At 39.1% G+C, this 18334-nt stretch overlaps 1 protein-coding gene across 1 annotated transcript in view; it reads right to left on the minus strand.

Moving 5' to 3' along the window:
* The window catches only part of rod (kinetochore component rough deal), a 471351-nt gene that overhangs the window by 166363 nt on the left and 286654 nt on the right, over positions 1-18334 (minus strand). Inside the window, exon 19 of the mRNA XM_080276726.1 lies at positions 5800-5982. Coding sequence (XP_080132852.1) covers positions 5800-5982 — 183 coding nt within the window. The remainder of the gene's footprint in view (positions 1-5799; positions 5983-18334) is intronic.

Below are 18334 nucleotides of genomic sequence, written 5' to 3' on the forward strand. Positions count from 1 at the left end.
CTTTTGTCTTTGTCTGTCAACTTATACTTTTCCTTCTTGCTGGAAGTTTGTTCTCAATCAGCATGTCCCAAAGAAGGGTGACCATTCCCAGCCCTCTGACTATTGCCCAATTGCTTATAACATCCTTTATTTCTAAAGGTTTAAATCTATATGATGATGAACAAAAATCTTTTAAAGCACCTTTCCTATCACAACCTTCTTTCTAATCAACAGTATGGATTCTGCCAGGAATGCTCCACTGACAAGCTTCTCATCTTCCTTTCAGACTCCTGGTCATCCTCCTTTCAGGACTTTGGCGAAAGCTTTGCCACTGCACTTGATATCTCAAAAGGCTTTCGATTGAGTCTGGCATAAATCTTTAATATCCAAACTGCCCTCTTACAGTTTCCATCCTTCAATGTATCCCTTCATCTCCAGCTTCTTTTCTGGTTGTTCTATAGCTGCTGTTGTAGATGGTCACCATTCTTCTCCTACAGCTATTAATAGTGGTGTTCCTCAGGGCTCTGTCCTATCATCAACTATCTTCCTTCTATTCACCTAACCCTATTCACTCATATGCTGATGACTCCACTCTTCACCTTTCCATCTGCTTCTCGCAGTATCCATCTCAGCAATTATTTCAACAAAGGATGAGGCTATGGCACACCTAATGTCTGACTTGGCTCATATTTCTTATTGGGGCAAAAGTAAACTTCTTGCTTTTATATATTTCTTATTGGGGCAAAAGTAAACTTCTTGCTTTTATATATTTCTTATTGGGGCAAAAGTAAACTTCTTGCTTTTAATACATCAAAAACTCAGGTCTTACATTTTCCAACCCATCAAAATCTTCCACAGGAATACCCTCAAATATTTAACAATGTCCAGCTCAATCCTGCATCATCTCTGAACATACTTGGAGTTTCATTCTCTCAGGATTTACCTTGGAAAGGTCATATTACCTCTCTACTAAAATCTGCATCCAAGAGATTAGGTATGCTAAGTCAACTCTATGCCGTCTTTACCCCTACACAGTTATTGACTATACACAGAGGCCTTATTTGTCCTTATGTAGAGTACAACTCTCAAGTGTGGGGAGGATCCCTACATACAGCTCTTCTCAATAGGGTGGAGTCAAAGGCGTTTCATCTCATTACCTTTCCTCCTCTTACTGGCTCCCTTCAACCTGTTTCTTTGCCGTACTGTTGCATCCTTACCTCTTTTCGATTGATACTTCAATGGTTACTGCTCCTCTGAACTGTCTGTTTGCATCCCTCCACCACTATGGCTGGCGCATAGCACCCGCCTAGCAACAAACTCTCATCCCTTTTCTGTTCAACTCTCTAATGCAAGAGTTAACTGTTACTCCCAGTCCCTCATGTAAGCAAAAGGTCAACTCTGGAACTGTCTTAACCTCCAGTTTTTCAAACGCAGAGGATCAAGGCATCTTGAAATGAACGAATCTTATATTTGGCTCCTTGTTATCTTGTTTTTGTTTTTTACTTTTTTTTGTTTTAAATCTTGCAGGCTTCAAGTCTTTGGTTCCTTCTTTCTAAAAGATTCATTTTCCACAGGGCAGCACAGCGATGGACTGTGGCCGACAAAAAGAAACACTTCTTACTCTATAACCAATATATTAGATCAGAGATGTCCTATGCCTCCCTGGCATGGGCTCCCATTCTATCTAAAATCACTACAACATCTTGTAAACCATACAGAACAACACTCTATGCATTGCTGCTGGCTGCACCCAAACTACTCCTACACCTCACTTATATCTGAAACCAAAGTTCTCTGTGTTTGTGACTAACCTGCTCTGAGAGGTATTGTGCCAATACACAACATACTGTCATTCAATGAGGGAGACACAGCATACAACACTTAGGCACATAAAAGAATCTGCCACACAGAGATTATCAAACCCTCTACGACATCCCAACTCCAAACATTTCAACACCAACAATGAAGAAATATCAACAGAGTCACTTCACACAGAAGACAATACAACACCTTCATTAAAACACTATATTACCAGCCTCCCTCCTGATATCCAACAATTACTGTTCTTAATTAAAGATGACTGAGTGCACATAGCTACACTCATGTCAGGACATCACACAGCCCTTCTCAACTACCAACATAGATCTGAGTAGGGTGGAATCATGGATAACATGTACTCTGTTTGTGGAAGGGGCTCACAAAGCATAACACATACAGTATAATGAATCACTGCAAAACACATGCCACACTAGGATGCAGACATAATATCAACGGTGTATGGAACTTACAGGACAACCCACAGGGGCAGTTGCTTACCTGTGGTCAACAAATCTGCTCAATCAGATGGACCAGGGTTGAGCAACAACAACTGGTACAGTTTCACTTATTCAAGATTTCTTATATAGAGCAATCACTCGATTTTGAGCAACAACAACTGGTACAATTTCACTTATTCAAGATTTCTTATATACAGACATCACTCAATTATCTGGTGTAATAGAGCCAAAGGCATGTGCGGGTAATGGCTCTGTCCGGATAATGGACCTCTCCCCTGGCCCCCCTTCTTACATAACCTAACTTTGAAAGCCAGTGTAAAATGCTTGTAGATCTCATTCCTGTATTTATTCTCTCTCTCATGCTGGAGAGAGAGGGGGAGAAAGAGAGGGAATGGAGAAGAAGAGAGAGAGTGAGAGAGAGAGAGAGAGAGGAGGGACTGATATTATGCTTATCTCCCTCATTTGTTTACTACAGAAAGGATGCTGCATATGTCATTCCTGTATTCTCTCTCTCTCTCTCTCCCTGGAGAGAAAGAGGGGGAGGGAGGGAGGGAGGGAATGAAGGAAAAGAGAGAAAGGAGGGACCGATATTATGCCTATCTCCCTCGTTTGTTTACTAAAGACGGGAGGTCACTTGTCATTCGTGTATTTACTCTCTCTCCAGAGAGAGAGAGGGGGGGAGGGAGGGAGGAAAGGAATGGAAAAGAAGAAGAGAGAGAGAGAGAGAGGAGGGATCGATATTATGCCTATCTCCCTCATTTGTTTACTAAAGACAAGAGGTTGCTTGTCATTCCTGTATTTATTTTCTCTCTCTCTCTCTCTCTTTCTCCAGAAAAAGAGATAGAGGGAGGGAGGGAATGGAGAAGAGAGAGAGAAGGGAGCAATATTATGCCTATCTCCCTCATTTGTTTACTATAGAAGGGACTTTGCTTGTCATTCCTGTACTTATTCTCTCTCTCTCTCACATGAAAAAAGCTCATATGTACACATACACGATCTTTCCCTCACTTATAAATACACACACACATGTACACATACTGGGAATGGTTGAGGGGGTCTCTACAGTGTTCGTCAGAAGTATTCAGCGTTGTCCGCCGGGCGCGCAATACTTATGGCCCAAAAAGAATCACCCATTTTTGGGGGTAAGAATTGAGCCACAAGTTTGAGCTCCGAGCATGACGTCACGGTAGCCTGGGGCCTTCTGACGCGCTGGTTGGTTCCCGCCTCAGTCGCCCACGGGCTGCCTGAGAGAGAGGAACTCCGCCGAGTGTCCCTCTCAAATTGCGCCATTTTTTACCGAGTGTCCCGCAGTGTTTTGGCCTTCAAAACTTTGTTATGGCACCTACCCATGAACTATCGAGTGAAATCATATCCCAGATCATTGCTCTAAAGGAAGCAGGCCACCAGACAAAGGAAATTAGTGAATTGGTTGGTGTGGCACGATCGACAGTGCGTCGTTGGTGTGCGCGGTTTCGGGAGGAAAACAGTGGTGAAGTTCCAACAAAGAAACCGCGGTCTGGTAGGCCTAGGAAAACTTCCCCAAGGTCTGTTAATGTTTTAAAACGTGCAGTGGAGTTTAATCCTCGTGTGAGTGCAAGGAAAATTAAGGAGAGCAACCCAGAAGTGTTTGGCGAGGTGTCAGTGAGAACAGTGTCTCGTAGGGTGCATGAGCTTGGTTACACAAGTCACAGGCCTGTGAAAAAGCCTCTTCTCTCTAGCAGCCAGAGAATTCGTAGGCTTGCCTTTGCTAATAAATATCTAAATTGGGGTGAGGAGCAATGGTTGTCAGTGTTGTGGTCTGATGAGGCAACGTTTAGTGTTACCTGTAACAGAGGAGCATGCAAAGGTAGTGACCCACTTGACCCACGGTATGTAGAAAGCACAGTTAAACATCCTGATTCACTCATAGTATGGGGTTGTTTTTCAGGGAAGGGTTTGGGGAAGCTTGTTGTACTTCCCAAGAACCTCAGAGTGAATCAGGATGTTTACCTGGAGCTTCTGTGTGATCATTTACCAGACTCCTTCGAGCTAACAGGTGCACGAGTGTTTCAGCAGGACGGTGCACCTCCTCACAAGGCCAAATCGGTCACCAATTGGCTTCGTGACTGCGAGGTATCATTCATGACAGACTGGCCAGGAAATAGCCCAGACCTCAACCCGATTGAAAACCTCTGGTACCTCGTAAAGAAGAGTCTCCAAGGGAAGGACGTGAGCTCTCTGCCTAAGCTGGAAGCTGCCATTCGTGACTCCTGGGACAAAATACCGCTCCAGCACCTCAGGAGCCTCGCCCTTTCACTTCCAAGACGTCTCAGGTCCGTGAAGAAACGTAAAGGCTACCCTACGAAGCACTAAAGGTAAATAAAATGCATTATTTATATGTTTTTTCAATGTTGAAAGGTTTGTTTCTCAGAAGGGACGCAGGGCGCTCCATACTTCTGACGAGCACTGTAGTGCTGGGTGAACTACCGCCGTGCCAGATAGGGTGGCACCACCAGGCTATTCCCATGGGACGGAAGAATTTTGTCCGGATAAAATGGAAAAATATATGAATAATCGTTTCGAACAGCCAGATCACGGCATCCAGGTAATGGATTGTCCAGCTAATAGAGGGATTACTGTATCTCTAACAAACACTTCAATTCAGCCTCTACTGTACACTATACTTAATCATATCTGCATATACATCATCAACACCTGCTGCCTTCCTTCTCTTTGGCTGTAAGACAGCATTCTTCACTTTTGCCAATATTGTATCATGTTTCCTGGTCCTGCATTCCTTCTTTGCATGCCACCAAAACCAATGTTTACAGTCACTCGGTGATACACATCTTTCTTAAATTCTTTTAATACAGTAACTGTTTCACCACCTACAACGAAAACCAAACAAAAGATGAGTTTATTGCTCACAATGTCACTCGGGGACCTATTACTGGTCATCCTCACCTTACATATCTAGTAGTGGGTCCTTCTGCTTCTGATGGGGAAATATAGCATTGAAATGATGGATAGATAGGTACATTCTATGAAACACATTCAATACCATACTGTATGCAATCATCTCACATAAACTTTTCAAAGTACAGTAAACTCTCAATTATCCGGTTTAATATAGCTAAACCCTATGCTGGTTAAAGCAAAATGCTGGATATTGCATTGCATTCCCCACTGGCTCAATATTTGGAATTGGTCCAGATACTGCGTTATTATCCATCTTAACCCTCTATCTTAAAAACTTTCCCATGAGGAAAAGATGAAACTTAAGCATAAAATACAATAATGATAAAATACTGTAATACAGTAATACAGTGCCAGCTGGCTAACATTTATGAGCTGGTTGATACACCTCGACACCGAATACCGCACAGAACTGCAAATTACGTCCCATTTCTGCGCCATATATTAGGATGACGGATAACTGAGTTTACTCTTTAAAAAAAAAAAAAGTTTTCATAACAGTCCATGGCAAGTTTTTCTTTTCCCCTTCTGCAGCACAATGTAATCCTGAAGGGTACTAAATTTAGGAAAACAACAAATTTCACAATACCTGATGCTCACTATGCCCTGTGGGTAACACTTCTGTATTATCCTCTCATCAGCAATGGCCAGGAGGCAGCGGAGAGCTCTAAGACGGTGAGCAGCAGAAATACTGGTGTCATCACTTAGGGCACAGTTGAGGAGGTAGCTCACAGATTCTTCTTGTGGACAACACCATAACAGGTAGATCACTCTAGAATATATAGATGTAAACCAAATTATAACAAAACATTCACACTTAGCTCTGACCAGTGTGATGTTATGGATGAGGTCAGTCATTAATGACACCAAATTTCCCATACTGTACAGTATTCAGATGATGCAAGGAAATATACAGCAAAATGAGCAGAGTGCCTTTGGGACACAAATTTAAGAACAATAGTGTGGCAATTATCTTCCCTCACCCAGTAAAACATAAAGGGCAAGGATGCTTAGACCAAATGCTGGGCAGTTAGGTTGCCTCGTCACTATACTAAATCACTCACCATATTTACCTGTGTTTTATAACACATGCACATACCCACACCCACAACCACACATCTAACATACATACATATCTTCCCTCACCAACTAAAATACAAAGGGCAAGGATGTTTACACCAAACGCTGGGCAGTTACGTTCCCACATCACTATACCAAATCACTCACCATATTTACCAGTGTTTTATAAAACATGCACACACCCACACCCACACATCTAACATTCATATCTTCCTTCACCCAGTAAAATACAAGAGTCAAGGATGTTTCCACCTGCTGGGCAGTTAGGCTGCCACATAACTATACCAAATCACTCACCATATTTACCTGTGTTTTATAACACAGGCACATACCCACACCAACACATCTAACATACATACATACATACATATATATATATCTATCTATCTATCTATTGCCAGACACCTCAATCCCGTTTGGGGTGGCCACAAACAAATCGCCTCCAAGTCGCCCTGTCCCCCGACATTTCACTCCCCTGCTCCCAACTCACACCCCCCTCTCTCATATACCTCTCCACCCCATCTCCCCATCTCATCCTCGGCCTCCCCCTCCCTCTTTCCCCCTCCACCTCACTCACATACACTCTCTTCGTCAGTCTTTCACCCTCCATCCTCTCCACATGGCCAAACCACCTCAGTGTGTTCCTCATAACGCTTCCTATCACATCCACATCAACACCACAACGCTCCTTTATATCCTCATTCGTCAGCCTGTCTCTCCACGTGACTCCACAGGCTCCTCTTAAATAACTCATTTCCACTGCTCTCACTCTTGACTTGTGTCCTTCCAACAACGTCCAAGCTTCACTTCCGTACGTTAGAGTTGGTATCACAATACTGTCATGTAGTAACTTTTTCACTTCCATGCTCACTTCCCTGTTTCTTATCACTGCTTTCAAAGAACCAGCAACCTTTCTTCCCTGCTGTACTCTTTCAAGCACTTCACCCTCCAAACCTCCATCCTTACTCATCACACTACCCAAGTACTTAAACGTACTCACATTTTCCAATTCCTCACCATCCAACCTCGCTGTACATTCACTGACTTCACCTCTCTCAAAGACCATCACTTTACTCTTCCCTACATTCACCTTTAGATTCCGTTTCTTACACACACTCTCAAACTCATTCACCAAGCCTTGCAGCTCCCCTTCGTCCTCACTCAACAACACAGTATCATCTGCAAACAACAGTACAGGGAGTTTCCAAACACTATCCTCTCTCACCAGGGCCACTCCAACATCCACTACCCTACCTTGTACCTCTTTTATTACCCCATCCATGTACAGATTGAACAACCATGGAGACATGACACATCCCTGTTTCAAACCAACTTTCAAAGAGAAAAATTCACTTAGTTCACCACCCACACGCACTGCAGCCTTCGCACCATCGTACATACTCTTCACAGCATTCAACAACTTCCCATCTACTCCATATATTCTTAACACTTTCCACAATCCTAGTCTATCCACCCTGTCATAAGCTTTCTCCAAATCCATGAAAGCCGCATACAACTTCTTTCCCTTCTCTAGAAACTTTTCCACTAAAGATCTGAGAATGAATATCTGATCTACACAACCTCTTCCCTTCCTAAAGCCTCCCTGTTCTTCTCCAACTAATTTCTCTGTTCTTTCTCTAACTCTGTCAATAAGTATCATACCATACACTTTTCCTATTATACTAAGAAGACAAATGCCCCTATGATTACCACACACTCCTTTTCCCCCTTTTCCTTTGTACAAGGGAATAATTATACCTGACTTCCAATCCTCCGGGACTCTACCTTCCTCCCAGGCCAATCTGCACATCTTCTACATCATCCATTCTACTACTATCTCTCCCCCATGCTTCAGCATTTCACCACACACTCCATCAATTCCTGGGGCTTTCCCTGATTTAACTTTCTTCATTGCTTCCACAACTTCTATCCTACTGATTTTTTCCTGTCTTCTCACCTCCCTCCTTCTCCCAGCCATTCCCCAGCCACTTATACTCGCATTACTTCCATCCTCTACGTTCAACAATTCCTTAAAGTGTTCTCTCCATCTGCTCTCTCTTTTATCAAAAAATCATGGGACTTTCAAAGTTTCGTTTCATCGATTTTTTTTGGATAAAAGATACTGTAATAATATGTAGGATACAAGGGAACAATATTGTACTCACTCATCACCCATTTCTAGCAATGTCTAGCCCACCACCACCACCAGCACCCCAAAAGCCACTTAACCATCACCAAAGCACTTATTACACTTAAGATATTACATATGTAACTGCACTTTTGTAACTGTAATAGAAACTGTCAACTTAAATAAATCTTTACTCAAATAAACTTAAATAAACCCTCACCAAAACAATTATGTAATTCTCTGTAAGTAATTCAAACAAATAAGGTCTTAAACCTAATTGTTTTTTTTATATTTTCTGTTTCCTTATTCAGTCATTCCCACATCATCCACATCATCTCCCACATCGTCCAAATCATCCGAGGTGGTGGATGCACGTGAGGGAGTGGGTAACTAGCTCTAATGACTAGCGGAGCAACCATAAACTAATCATAGTGGCGTGAAACAAGCCCATCGTGTTTGAATTTTCGGATAGATTTCAGATTTTTGTGGTTTATCGAAATGAGAATGTTTTAGTAAAACTTACGGTTAATGGAATATTAAGTTTAAAAGAATTTAGGATAAAGAAGACTCCACTGTATATATATGTATATATAGATATATATATATATATAGATATATATATATATATAGATATATATATATATATATATATATATATATATATATATATATATATATATATATATATATATATATATATATATATATATATATATATATATATATATATATATATATATATATATATATACTCATATATATATACTCATATATATATATATATATATATATATATATATATATATATATATATATATATATATATATATATAAATATATATATATATATATATATATATATATATGAATATATATATATATATATATATATATATATATATATATATATATATATATATATGAATATATATATATATATATATATATATATGAATATATATATATATATATATATATATATATATATATATATATATATGAATATATATGAATATATATATATATATATATATATATATATGAATATATATGAATATATATATATATATATATATATATATATATATATATATATATATATATATATATATATATATATATATATATATATATATATATATATATATATATATATATTCATAAGAAGAAAGTGGATGAAGAGTTTGGGAGGAATCTGAGTGTGAAATGGAGGGAGAGTAAGAAATTGTTTTGGAAGGAGGTAAAGAAAGTAAGGCAGTGTGAAAGGGGAAATAGTAGGGGAGTGAAAGAAAGGAATAATAGATTGTTGGTGGAGAAGAGAGAGAAATTGAGGAGATGGAAGGAGCACTTTGAGGATTTGTTGAATGTAGAGAGTGAGAGCAGTGTGAGTATAAGTGGTTGGGGAATGGCTGGGAGAAGAAGACATGAGAGGAGGGAGGAAGAGATCAGTAGGTCGGAAGTAGTGGAAGCGATGAAGAAGATTAAGCTGGGAAAGGCCCCAGGAATTGATGGAGTGTGTGGTGAAATGCTTAGGTATGGGGGTGAGATTGTTGTGGAGTGGATATGGAAGTTGTGTAGATTGGCTTAGGAAGAGGGAAGGGTTCCAGAGGACTGGAAATCAGGTATAATTGTTCCTCTGTACAAAGGAAAAGGGGAGAGAGAAGTATGTGGTAACCATAGGGGTATTTGTCTTCTTAGTGTGGCTGGTGAAATATATGGTAGAATACTCATTGATAGGGTTAGGCATATGACAGAGGAGCTAGTTGGAGAAGAACAAGGGGGATTTAGGAAGGGAAAAGGGTGTGTAGATTAGATATTTGTTCTAAGATGTTTAGTGGAGAAGTATCTAGAGAAGGGAAGGAAAGTGTATGCTGCCTTCATGGACTTGGAGAAAGCTTATGACAGAATAGATAGGCAAGGTATGTGGAAGGTATTAAGAATATATGGAGTGGAGGGGAAATTGTTAAGTGCTGTGAAGAGTATGTACGAGGGAGCTAGGGCTACGGTGCGAGTGGATGGTGAGCTGAGTGAGTTCTTTGATCTCAATGTGGGACTGAAACAGGGGTGTGTGATGTCTCCATGGCTGTTTAAGATATATATGGATGGGGTTGTAAAGGAGATGCAAGGTAGGGCAGTGGATGTGGGGGTGGCCCTAATTAATGAGGGTGAGATTTGGAAGCTTCCGGTGTTGCTGTTTGCTGATGATACAGTATTGTTGAGTGAAGATGAATGGGAGTTGCAAGGTTTGGTGAATGAATTTGGGACAGTGTGTAGGAGGAGGAAGCTGAAAGTTAATGTAAACAAAAGTAAAGTTATGGTGTTTGAGAGGAATGAAGTCACAGAGTGTGCAGTGAGGTTGGATGGTGAGGATATGGAGAATGTGAGTGCATTCAAGTACTTGGGTAGTGTGATGAGTAAGGATGGAACTTTGGGGGATGAAGTACGTGAAAGGGTACAGCAGGGAAGAAAGGTTGTTGGTACACTGAAAGCAGTGATGAGAAATAGGGAGGTGAGTATGGAAGTTAAGAAGTCACTGCATGATGGTATTGTGATCCCTACCCTGACGTATGGAAGCGAGGCATGGACCTTGCAAGAGGGGAACAAGTCAAGAGTGAGAGCAGTGGAAATGAGTTACTTGAGAGGAGCATGTGGAGTGACGTGGAGGGACAGGTTGACGAATGAAGAAGTGAAGGAACGATGTGGGGTAGATGTGGATGTGGTTGAAAAGATTAGGAGAAATACATGAGGTGGTTTGGACATGTGGAGAGAATGGAGAATGAAACACTGACTAAGAGGGTGTATGTAGGTGAGGTGGAGGGAGGGAGAGGTAGGGGAAGACCAAGGATGACGTGGAGGGATGGAGTTGATAGGTATATGAGGGAGGGGGTGAGTTGGGGGAGGGGAGTCAAATGGTGGGTGACAGAGAGACTTGGAGGCGTTTTGTCTGCGGCCACCCTTTGCGGAATTAGGGCGTCGGGCTATAGATATATATATATATATATATATATATATATATATATATATGAATATATATATATATATATATATATATATATATATATATATATACATACATTCATATATACTGTATATATATATATATATATATATATATATATATACATTCATATATATATATATATATATATATATATACATTCATATATATATATATATATATATATATATATATATATATATATATATATATATATATATATATATATATATATATATATATATATATATATATATATATACAGTCATATATATATATATATATATATATATATATATATATATATATATATACATTCATATATATATATATATATATATATATATATATATATATATATATATATATATATATATATATATATATATATATATATATATATATATACATTCATATATATATATATATATATATATATATATATATATACATTCATATATATATATATATATATATATATATATATATATATATATATATATATATAAAAGTAAGTTTCATATATATATATATATATATATATATGAATGTATATATATATATATATATATATATATATATATATATATATATATATATATACATTCATATATATATATATACATTCATATATATATATATATATATATATATATACATTCATATATATATATATATATATATATATATATATATATATATATATATATATATATTCATAAATATATATATTCATAAATCTATATATATATATGTATATATATATATATACAAATACATATATATATATATATATATATATATATATATATATATATATATATATATATATATATATACAGTAGGATAGAAGTGGTGGAAGAAATGAAGAAAGTCAAATTGGGGAAAGCCCCAGGAATTGATGGAATGTGTGGTGAAATGCTGATGCACGAGGGAGAGATAGTAGTAGAATGGATGTGGAAGATGTGCAGATTGGCCTGGAAGGAAGGTAGAGTCCCGTAGGATAGGAAGTCAGGTATAATTATTCCTCTGTACAAAGGAAAAGGGGAAAAAGAAGTTGTAGGGACATTTGTCTTCTTAGTGTAATAGGAAAAGTGTATGGTAGGATACTTAATGACAGAGTTAGGGAAATAAGAAGAGGAATTAGTTGGAGAAGAACAGGGAGGCTTTAGGAAGGGAAGAGGTTGTGTAGATCAGATATTCCTTCTTAGATCTTTAGTGGAAAAGTTTCTAGAGAAGAGAAAGAAGTTGTATGCGGCCTTCATGGATTTGGAGAAGCCATATAACACGGTGGATAGACAAGGATTGTGGAAAGTATTAAAAATATATGGAGTACATGGGAAGCTGTTGAAAGCTGTGAAGAGTATGTATGATGGTGCAAAGGCTGCAGTGCGTGTGGATGGTGAACTAAGTGAATTTTTCTCTTTGAAGGTTGGGTTGAAACAGGGATGTGTCATGTCTCCATGGTTGTTCAATCTGTACATGGATGGGGTAATAAAAGAGATACAAGGTTGGGCAGTGGATGCCGAAGTGGCCCTAGTGAAAGAGAGTAGTGATAGGAAACTCCCTGTACTGTTGTTTGCAGATGATACTGTGTTGTTAAGTGAAGACGAAGGGGAGTTGCAAGGCTTCAGTGGATGAGTTTGGGAGTGTGAGTAAGAAACGGAATCCAAAGATGAATGTAGGGAAGAGTAAAGTGATGGTCTTTGAGAGAGGTGAAGGCAGTGAATGTACAGTGAGGTTGGATGGTGAAGGAATGGAAAATGTGAGTACGTTTAAGTACTTGCGGAGTGTGATGAGTAAGGATGGAAGTTTGGAGGGTGAAGTGCTTGAAAGGGTACAACAAGGAAGAAAGGTTGCTGGTTCCTTGAGAGCAATGATAAGAAACAGGGAAGTGAAAAAGTTACTACATGACAGTATTGTGATATCAGCTCTAATGTATGGAAGTGAAGCTTGGACATTGTTGGAGGGACACAAGTCAAGAGTGAGAGCAGTGGAAATGAGTTATTTAAGAGGAGCTGTGGAGTCAAATGGAGAGACAGGCTGACAAATGAGGATATAAAGAAGCATTGTGGTGTGGATGTGGATGTGATAGGAAGCGTCAGGAGGAACACTGTGAGGTGGTTTGGCCACGAGGAGAGGATGGAGGGTGAGAGACTGATGAGGAGAGTGTATGTGAGTGAGGTAGAGGAGGGGGGAGGGAGGGGGAGGCCGAGGATGAGATGGAGGGATGGAGTGGAGAGGTATATGAGGGAGGGGGGTGTGAGTTGGAAGCAGGGCAGTGAAATGGCGGGGGACAGGGCGACGTAAAGGCGATTTGTTTGTGGCCACCCCGTATGGGATTGAGGCGTCTGACAATAAACAGATAGATAGATAGATAGATACATTAATTAGAGAGAGAGAGAGGGAGAGAGAGAGAATGCAATACAAGAAGACATGACACTCACATAAGTGAAGAGTGCTGTGAAGCGGCTGAAAAATGGGAAAGCAGCTGAGGTTGATGAAGTGTATGCAGAGAAGCCTAACCCCTAAACCGCGGGCTTGTTTTGCTTTGACTTGCGTGTCCCGCGGGCATATTCGCGCTCCGACAGACTCTCTAAAAATATTTGCCAAAAATCAGTTATTAGTCCATGAATATTAAAATTAAATATGCACATGGCACATACCTTCAGCTTTCTCCTGGGATGTTTGTTGAGCCATCGTCGAGTACCGTAGGACTTGTGGAGACCTCTGAATTTGGGTAACGAAGTCTCCACTTTACACTTCCCGACAACCCGTAATATGATTACCACAGCCTGATATTATCACTAGAAACACTATTCTATGATTCTCAAATAGTTTGGAATCCATACTCAAAAAAAAAAAAAAAACTGTGAAAGCAATGAAAATTACGAGCGCGTATGACCTTCCCACTTGCGCTCGTTAGCCGCTGGTGTTCTGTCATTTATTATTCATAAAAACACTCACACTTTATATTTCTATTACTATATAACACTTATATATATCTACAGTCTTTATCCATAAGTTTCCTTCAGTAATAGTAGTTTATTGTCACTGTAGGCATTCAATTTCTCTCAGTAAAATACGTAGCATTCACTTTCTCGTCCTGTATACTAGCGTTGAGAGTGAATCTGTCACCTTCACTTTATCTTTCATAACTAATAGTATTCATACATGCTAGAGTGAAACTTTCACTTTCATTACTCCTAGTATATATACTCGTATTCTTATATTACTACTCATTTACATTTCTATTTACATTCCCTGTTTTATTTACATTATTTACATTTCTATTTTATTTACACTGTGTTATGCACTGTCACTTGCAGCAACTTATAAAACTATTTTCCACTGTTCACTTATATTTACATTCACTGCTTTCACTTGTTGTTTACACATACATTTCCAATTGCACTGTTTTACTCACCAGAAAGATCATAGTCACTGTCTATCATTTTCACTGACAAATTAGCCAGTTGACGTTCCACAGCAGTCACTTAGCCCTTTACCCCTTTCCACACGAGGTTTAGTAGGGGGTAGAGGTCATAGGGCCTTTTGCATGGGGCTAAAAAGCGGCAGAATTGGACTGACGCGCATCCGACGTGCTTTCACTTTGAAAGACGACAGTAAACTGAATACAGTGTGGTGGCCTAGGGGAAGTGCAATGCTGTCAATGTCAGCGTGGTGACAGCTGCTAATATATATGCTATGAAATGATTGGCAGGAAATCTAGACAATACATAATAAATTAGGTAGTTCCAGGTGAATTTAAATATCACTTAGGCTTCTCCCTTCCCTCCTTACATATATTTTTATTATGAGAACAGATTATACGGCATATTTCAAGGGGAAATAAACAGCGAAAATTAGCAAACGAGTGCACGTGAGGTGTTGTCAGGTGATAATTAGCCAATTCCAGGTGTATGGCACTATCACATACCTTATTTCTTTCTTGTATATATTATTTGGTATAAGAATAGGGCATAGGGCATATTTCAATGGATGAAATCAGTGGAAAATTCCAGGGAAGATTTACTTAGCGTAGCACAGCCGGGCAGGCGAGAGGAGAGGGTAATGGAGAGGAGGTAGGGAGGGGAGTCAAGAACGGGGAGAAATGGCTAAATTGTCAACAATGGATGGGAATACAGATGAGATTAGGAGTGCTGACTAGTGCTGGACATTGGCAGTACTGATATATGATACAAGCGACCACTTGAAAGCCCGGGTGAATTCAAAATAACACAGAATCACAAAAGTGACGCCCCGCGGTATAATCCCTTGCTCCCAAGCGTCACGAAAGTGATGCCCTGCGGTTAAGGGGTTAAGTGTAGTAGAGAGAGTGGAATGAAGTGCTTGTTGGAGATATGTATGAAGGCATGGATGAGTGAAACTGTGCCTGCAGGTTGGAAGAAGGCTGTGATTGTACCCCTGTACAAAAATAAAGGTGAGTGAAATGAGTGCAAGAATTATCATGGCATAAGTTTACTGAGTGTGGTAGGGAAGATATAAGGAAGAATTATTATAGAAAAAGTAAGAGAGATATACGAAGTCCTAGTGAGTGATGAACAGGGTGGCTTTAGGAGTGGCAGAGGATGTGTGGACCAAATATTTGCAGTGAGACGGATAGTAGAGAAGGCTTGTGAGAAGGACCATAAGGTGTTTATGGCATTCACGGATCTGGAAAAAACATATGACAAAGTGGACAGAGAAGGAGTGTGGAAAGTTTTGCATATGTATGGTGTAGAGGGTAAGCTGCTAGGTGCCATCAAGAGTTTTTATGATGGTAGTGAAGCATGTGTAAGGAATAATGGGCACCTAAGTGAATGGTTCACAATCGGTGTGCGCGTGTGACGAGGTTGTGTGATGTCCCCATGGATGTTCAATATAGATATGGATGGGGTGATGAGAGAAGTAAAAACACGAGTAATGGAGAGAGGGATGGCATCGGCAATGAATGGTGATGGATGGAATACCTCAAATTTGTTGTATGCTGATGATGCAGTACTGCTTGCAAGTACTGGACAAGAATTTGGAAGGCTAGTGCAGAGTTTTGCTGATGTCTGTAAGCATCGTGCTTTGAGAGTAAATGTACAAAAGAGTAAAGTGATGGTTACTGTGAGAGAAGGTGACTCCCAGTGCGATGTAACAGTGAATGGAGAAAGACTGGAATTGATGAGAGAGTTCAAATACCAGGGTACAGTGATAGAAAAGAGAGGAAAATGTGCAAAAGAAGTTGAAAGAAGAGTGACATAAACAAGAAAGACCAGCTCTTCCCCAACAAAGACGTATAACTGCGAAATTTTGATAGAGATTAATAATTGCGAATGTCTTTCTTCGTATTCTGATCTAGAGATTTACCTGCTGAAGTTAATAGATTTCCTCTTTTGAACTATGCAGTGATGATTGAGAGTTGACTGAAGTAAGAATATTGAAGACCGTCATTTGTGAAGACCATGATAAGAAACAGCGGCTTTAGTGTTGCAGCTGCACGAGGGTTACACGAAGAAGTGTTAGTGCCAACTTTAACATATGGGTGTAGTGCCATAATTTTAAGTATTAGTGTAAGTTAGTATAAGCTAGTATTGTAAGTGTAATCTTAAGCTTAAGTATTGTAAGTACAGCTCATGATTTAACCGTTAAGTTCTGTATTTGAGTTTAGTCTTGGTTGATATTCAAAATGTGAACATGATTGTGATATTGATAGTACTGAGCCATGTACTGAAGTCAATATGATTAACTGCTATACATATAGACCAGCTCATCCCCAACAAAGACATATAACCATGAAATTTTAGTAGAGATTAATAATCGCGAATGTCTGTCTTTGTACAGTATTCTGATTTAGAGATTTACCTGCCAAAGTTGATAGATTTCCCCTTTTGAACTATGCAGTGGTGATTGAGAATTGACTGAAGTAAGAACATTGAAGACTGTCATTTGTGAAGTGCAAAATTCATGTTACTGAGTTGGGGTTACAGTCAGGTAGGCAAATGTAACCGACATGGGTAATAAAACTGTTCGATTTCTTAATTAAATTGGCTTCACTATGATTAAAGTTCCTGCACACTTAGTGCAAAAATTTTAAACATCATTAGTCATTTTTCTATGTATGAGGAGTGCAAACATATCTTTCATATTCCTTGAATATCTAGTAGAGTCAGTAGTATTACAAAATAATCAGTTAAAGTTTCAGCCAATCCCTGAACACTGCGCTGGTCACGTATATAAAGGCAGGGGACAGCACCAACCGCCAGATCGCTGTTCCTCTCCTCATCGTTGCAGGTTAGTGCCCGAACCCTCACCCCCCCCCTTTCTCCCTCGTGTATTAAGTCATCATATACGTTCGTGAGTTGAATTAGTGATATTTTCCCTTGATCCTTCTTGTACTGAAAATTAAGATCGCTGTTCCTCTCCTCATCGTTGTAGACGAGAATTATGGAGGGCCGTGGCTTGCATCCCAAGGATTCGAGCGTTCTAGCCGCGGCCTAACCTCTAACACACTAGATCACCCCCTCCCCCTTTAGCTCATGGAGTCAAAGTAAATATCGGCTGGTCCTTTTGTCCATTTGATTAAGGTCCATGTGATTACTGGTCCTTTGGTTATTGTGTCTAGTTTATATAAGATTCTTCAGTTATCGTGTATTTAGTCTTAGAGAATATTCTTTGGTGATAATCTTTAGGTTCCTTCCCGATGAGTCCGTCATGAGACCATGGGATTACATCCATGTGTATCAGTATTCTTGGAATATTAATCTAGTGTGTAAAGATACATATTTCTGGATAAATACTGTAAATCCTGATTATTGAATATTAATTTAGTTTTGTAAATTCCCATTCTCTGTGAAATAGATCCTCATTATAATTTGTTTGGTATCATTCCCAGTTTGAAGAATGATCTGTATTTCAGTTCTTAATACT

The sequence above is a fragment of the Coenobita brevimanus genome, chromosome 66, assembly GCF_032717465.1.
Source record: "Coenobita brevimanus isolate Jiangsu-jjx chromosome 66, ASM3271746v2, whole genome shotgun sequence".
In the NCBI taxonomy this organism is placed as follows: domain Eukaryota; kingdom Metazoa; phylum Arthropoda; class Malacostraca; order Decapoda; family Coenobitidae; genus Coenobita; species Coenobita brevimanus.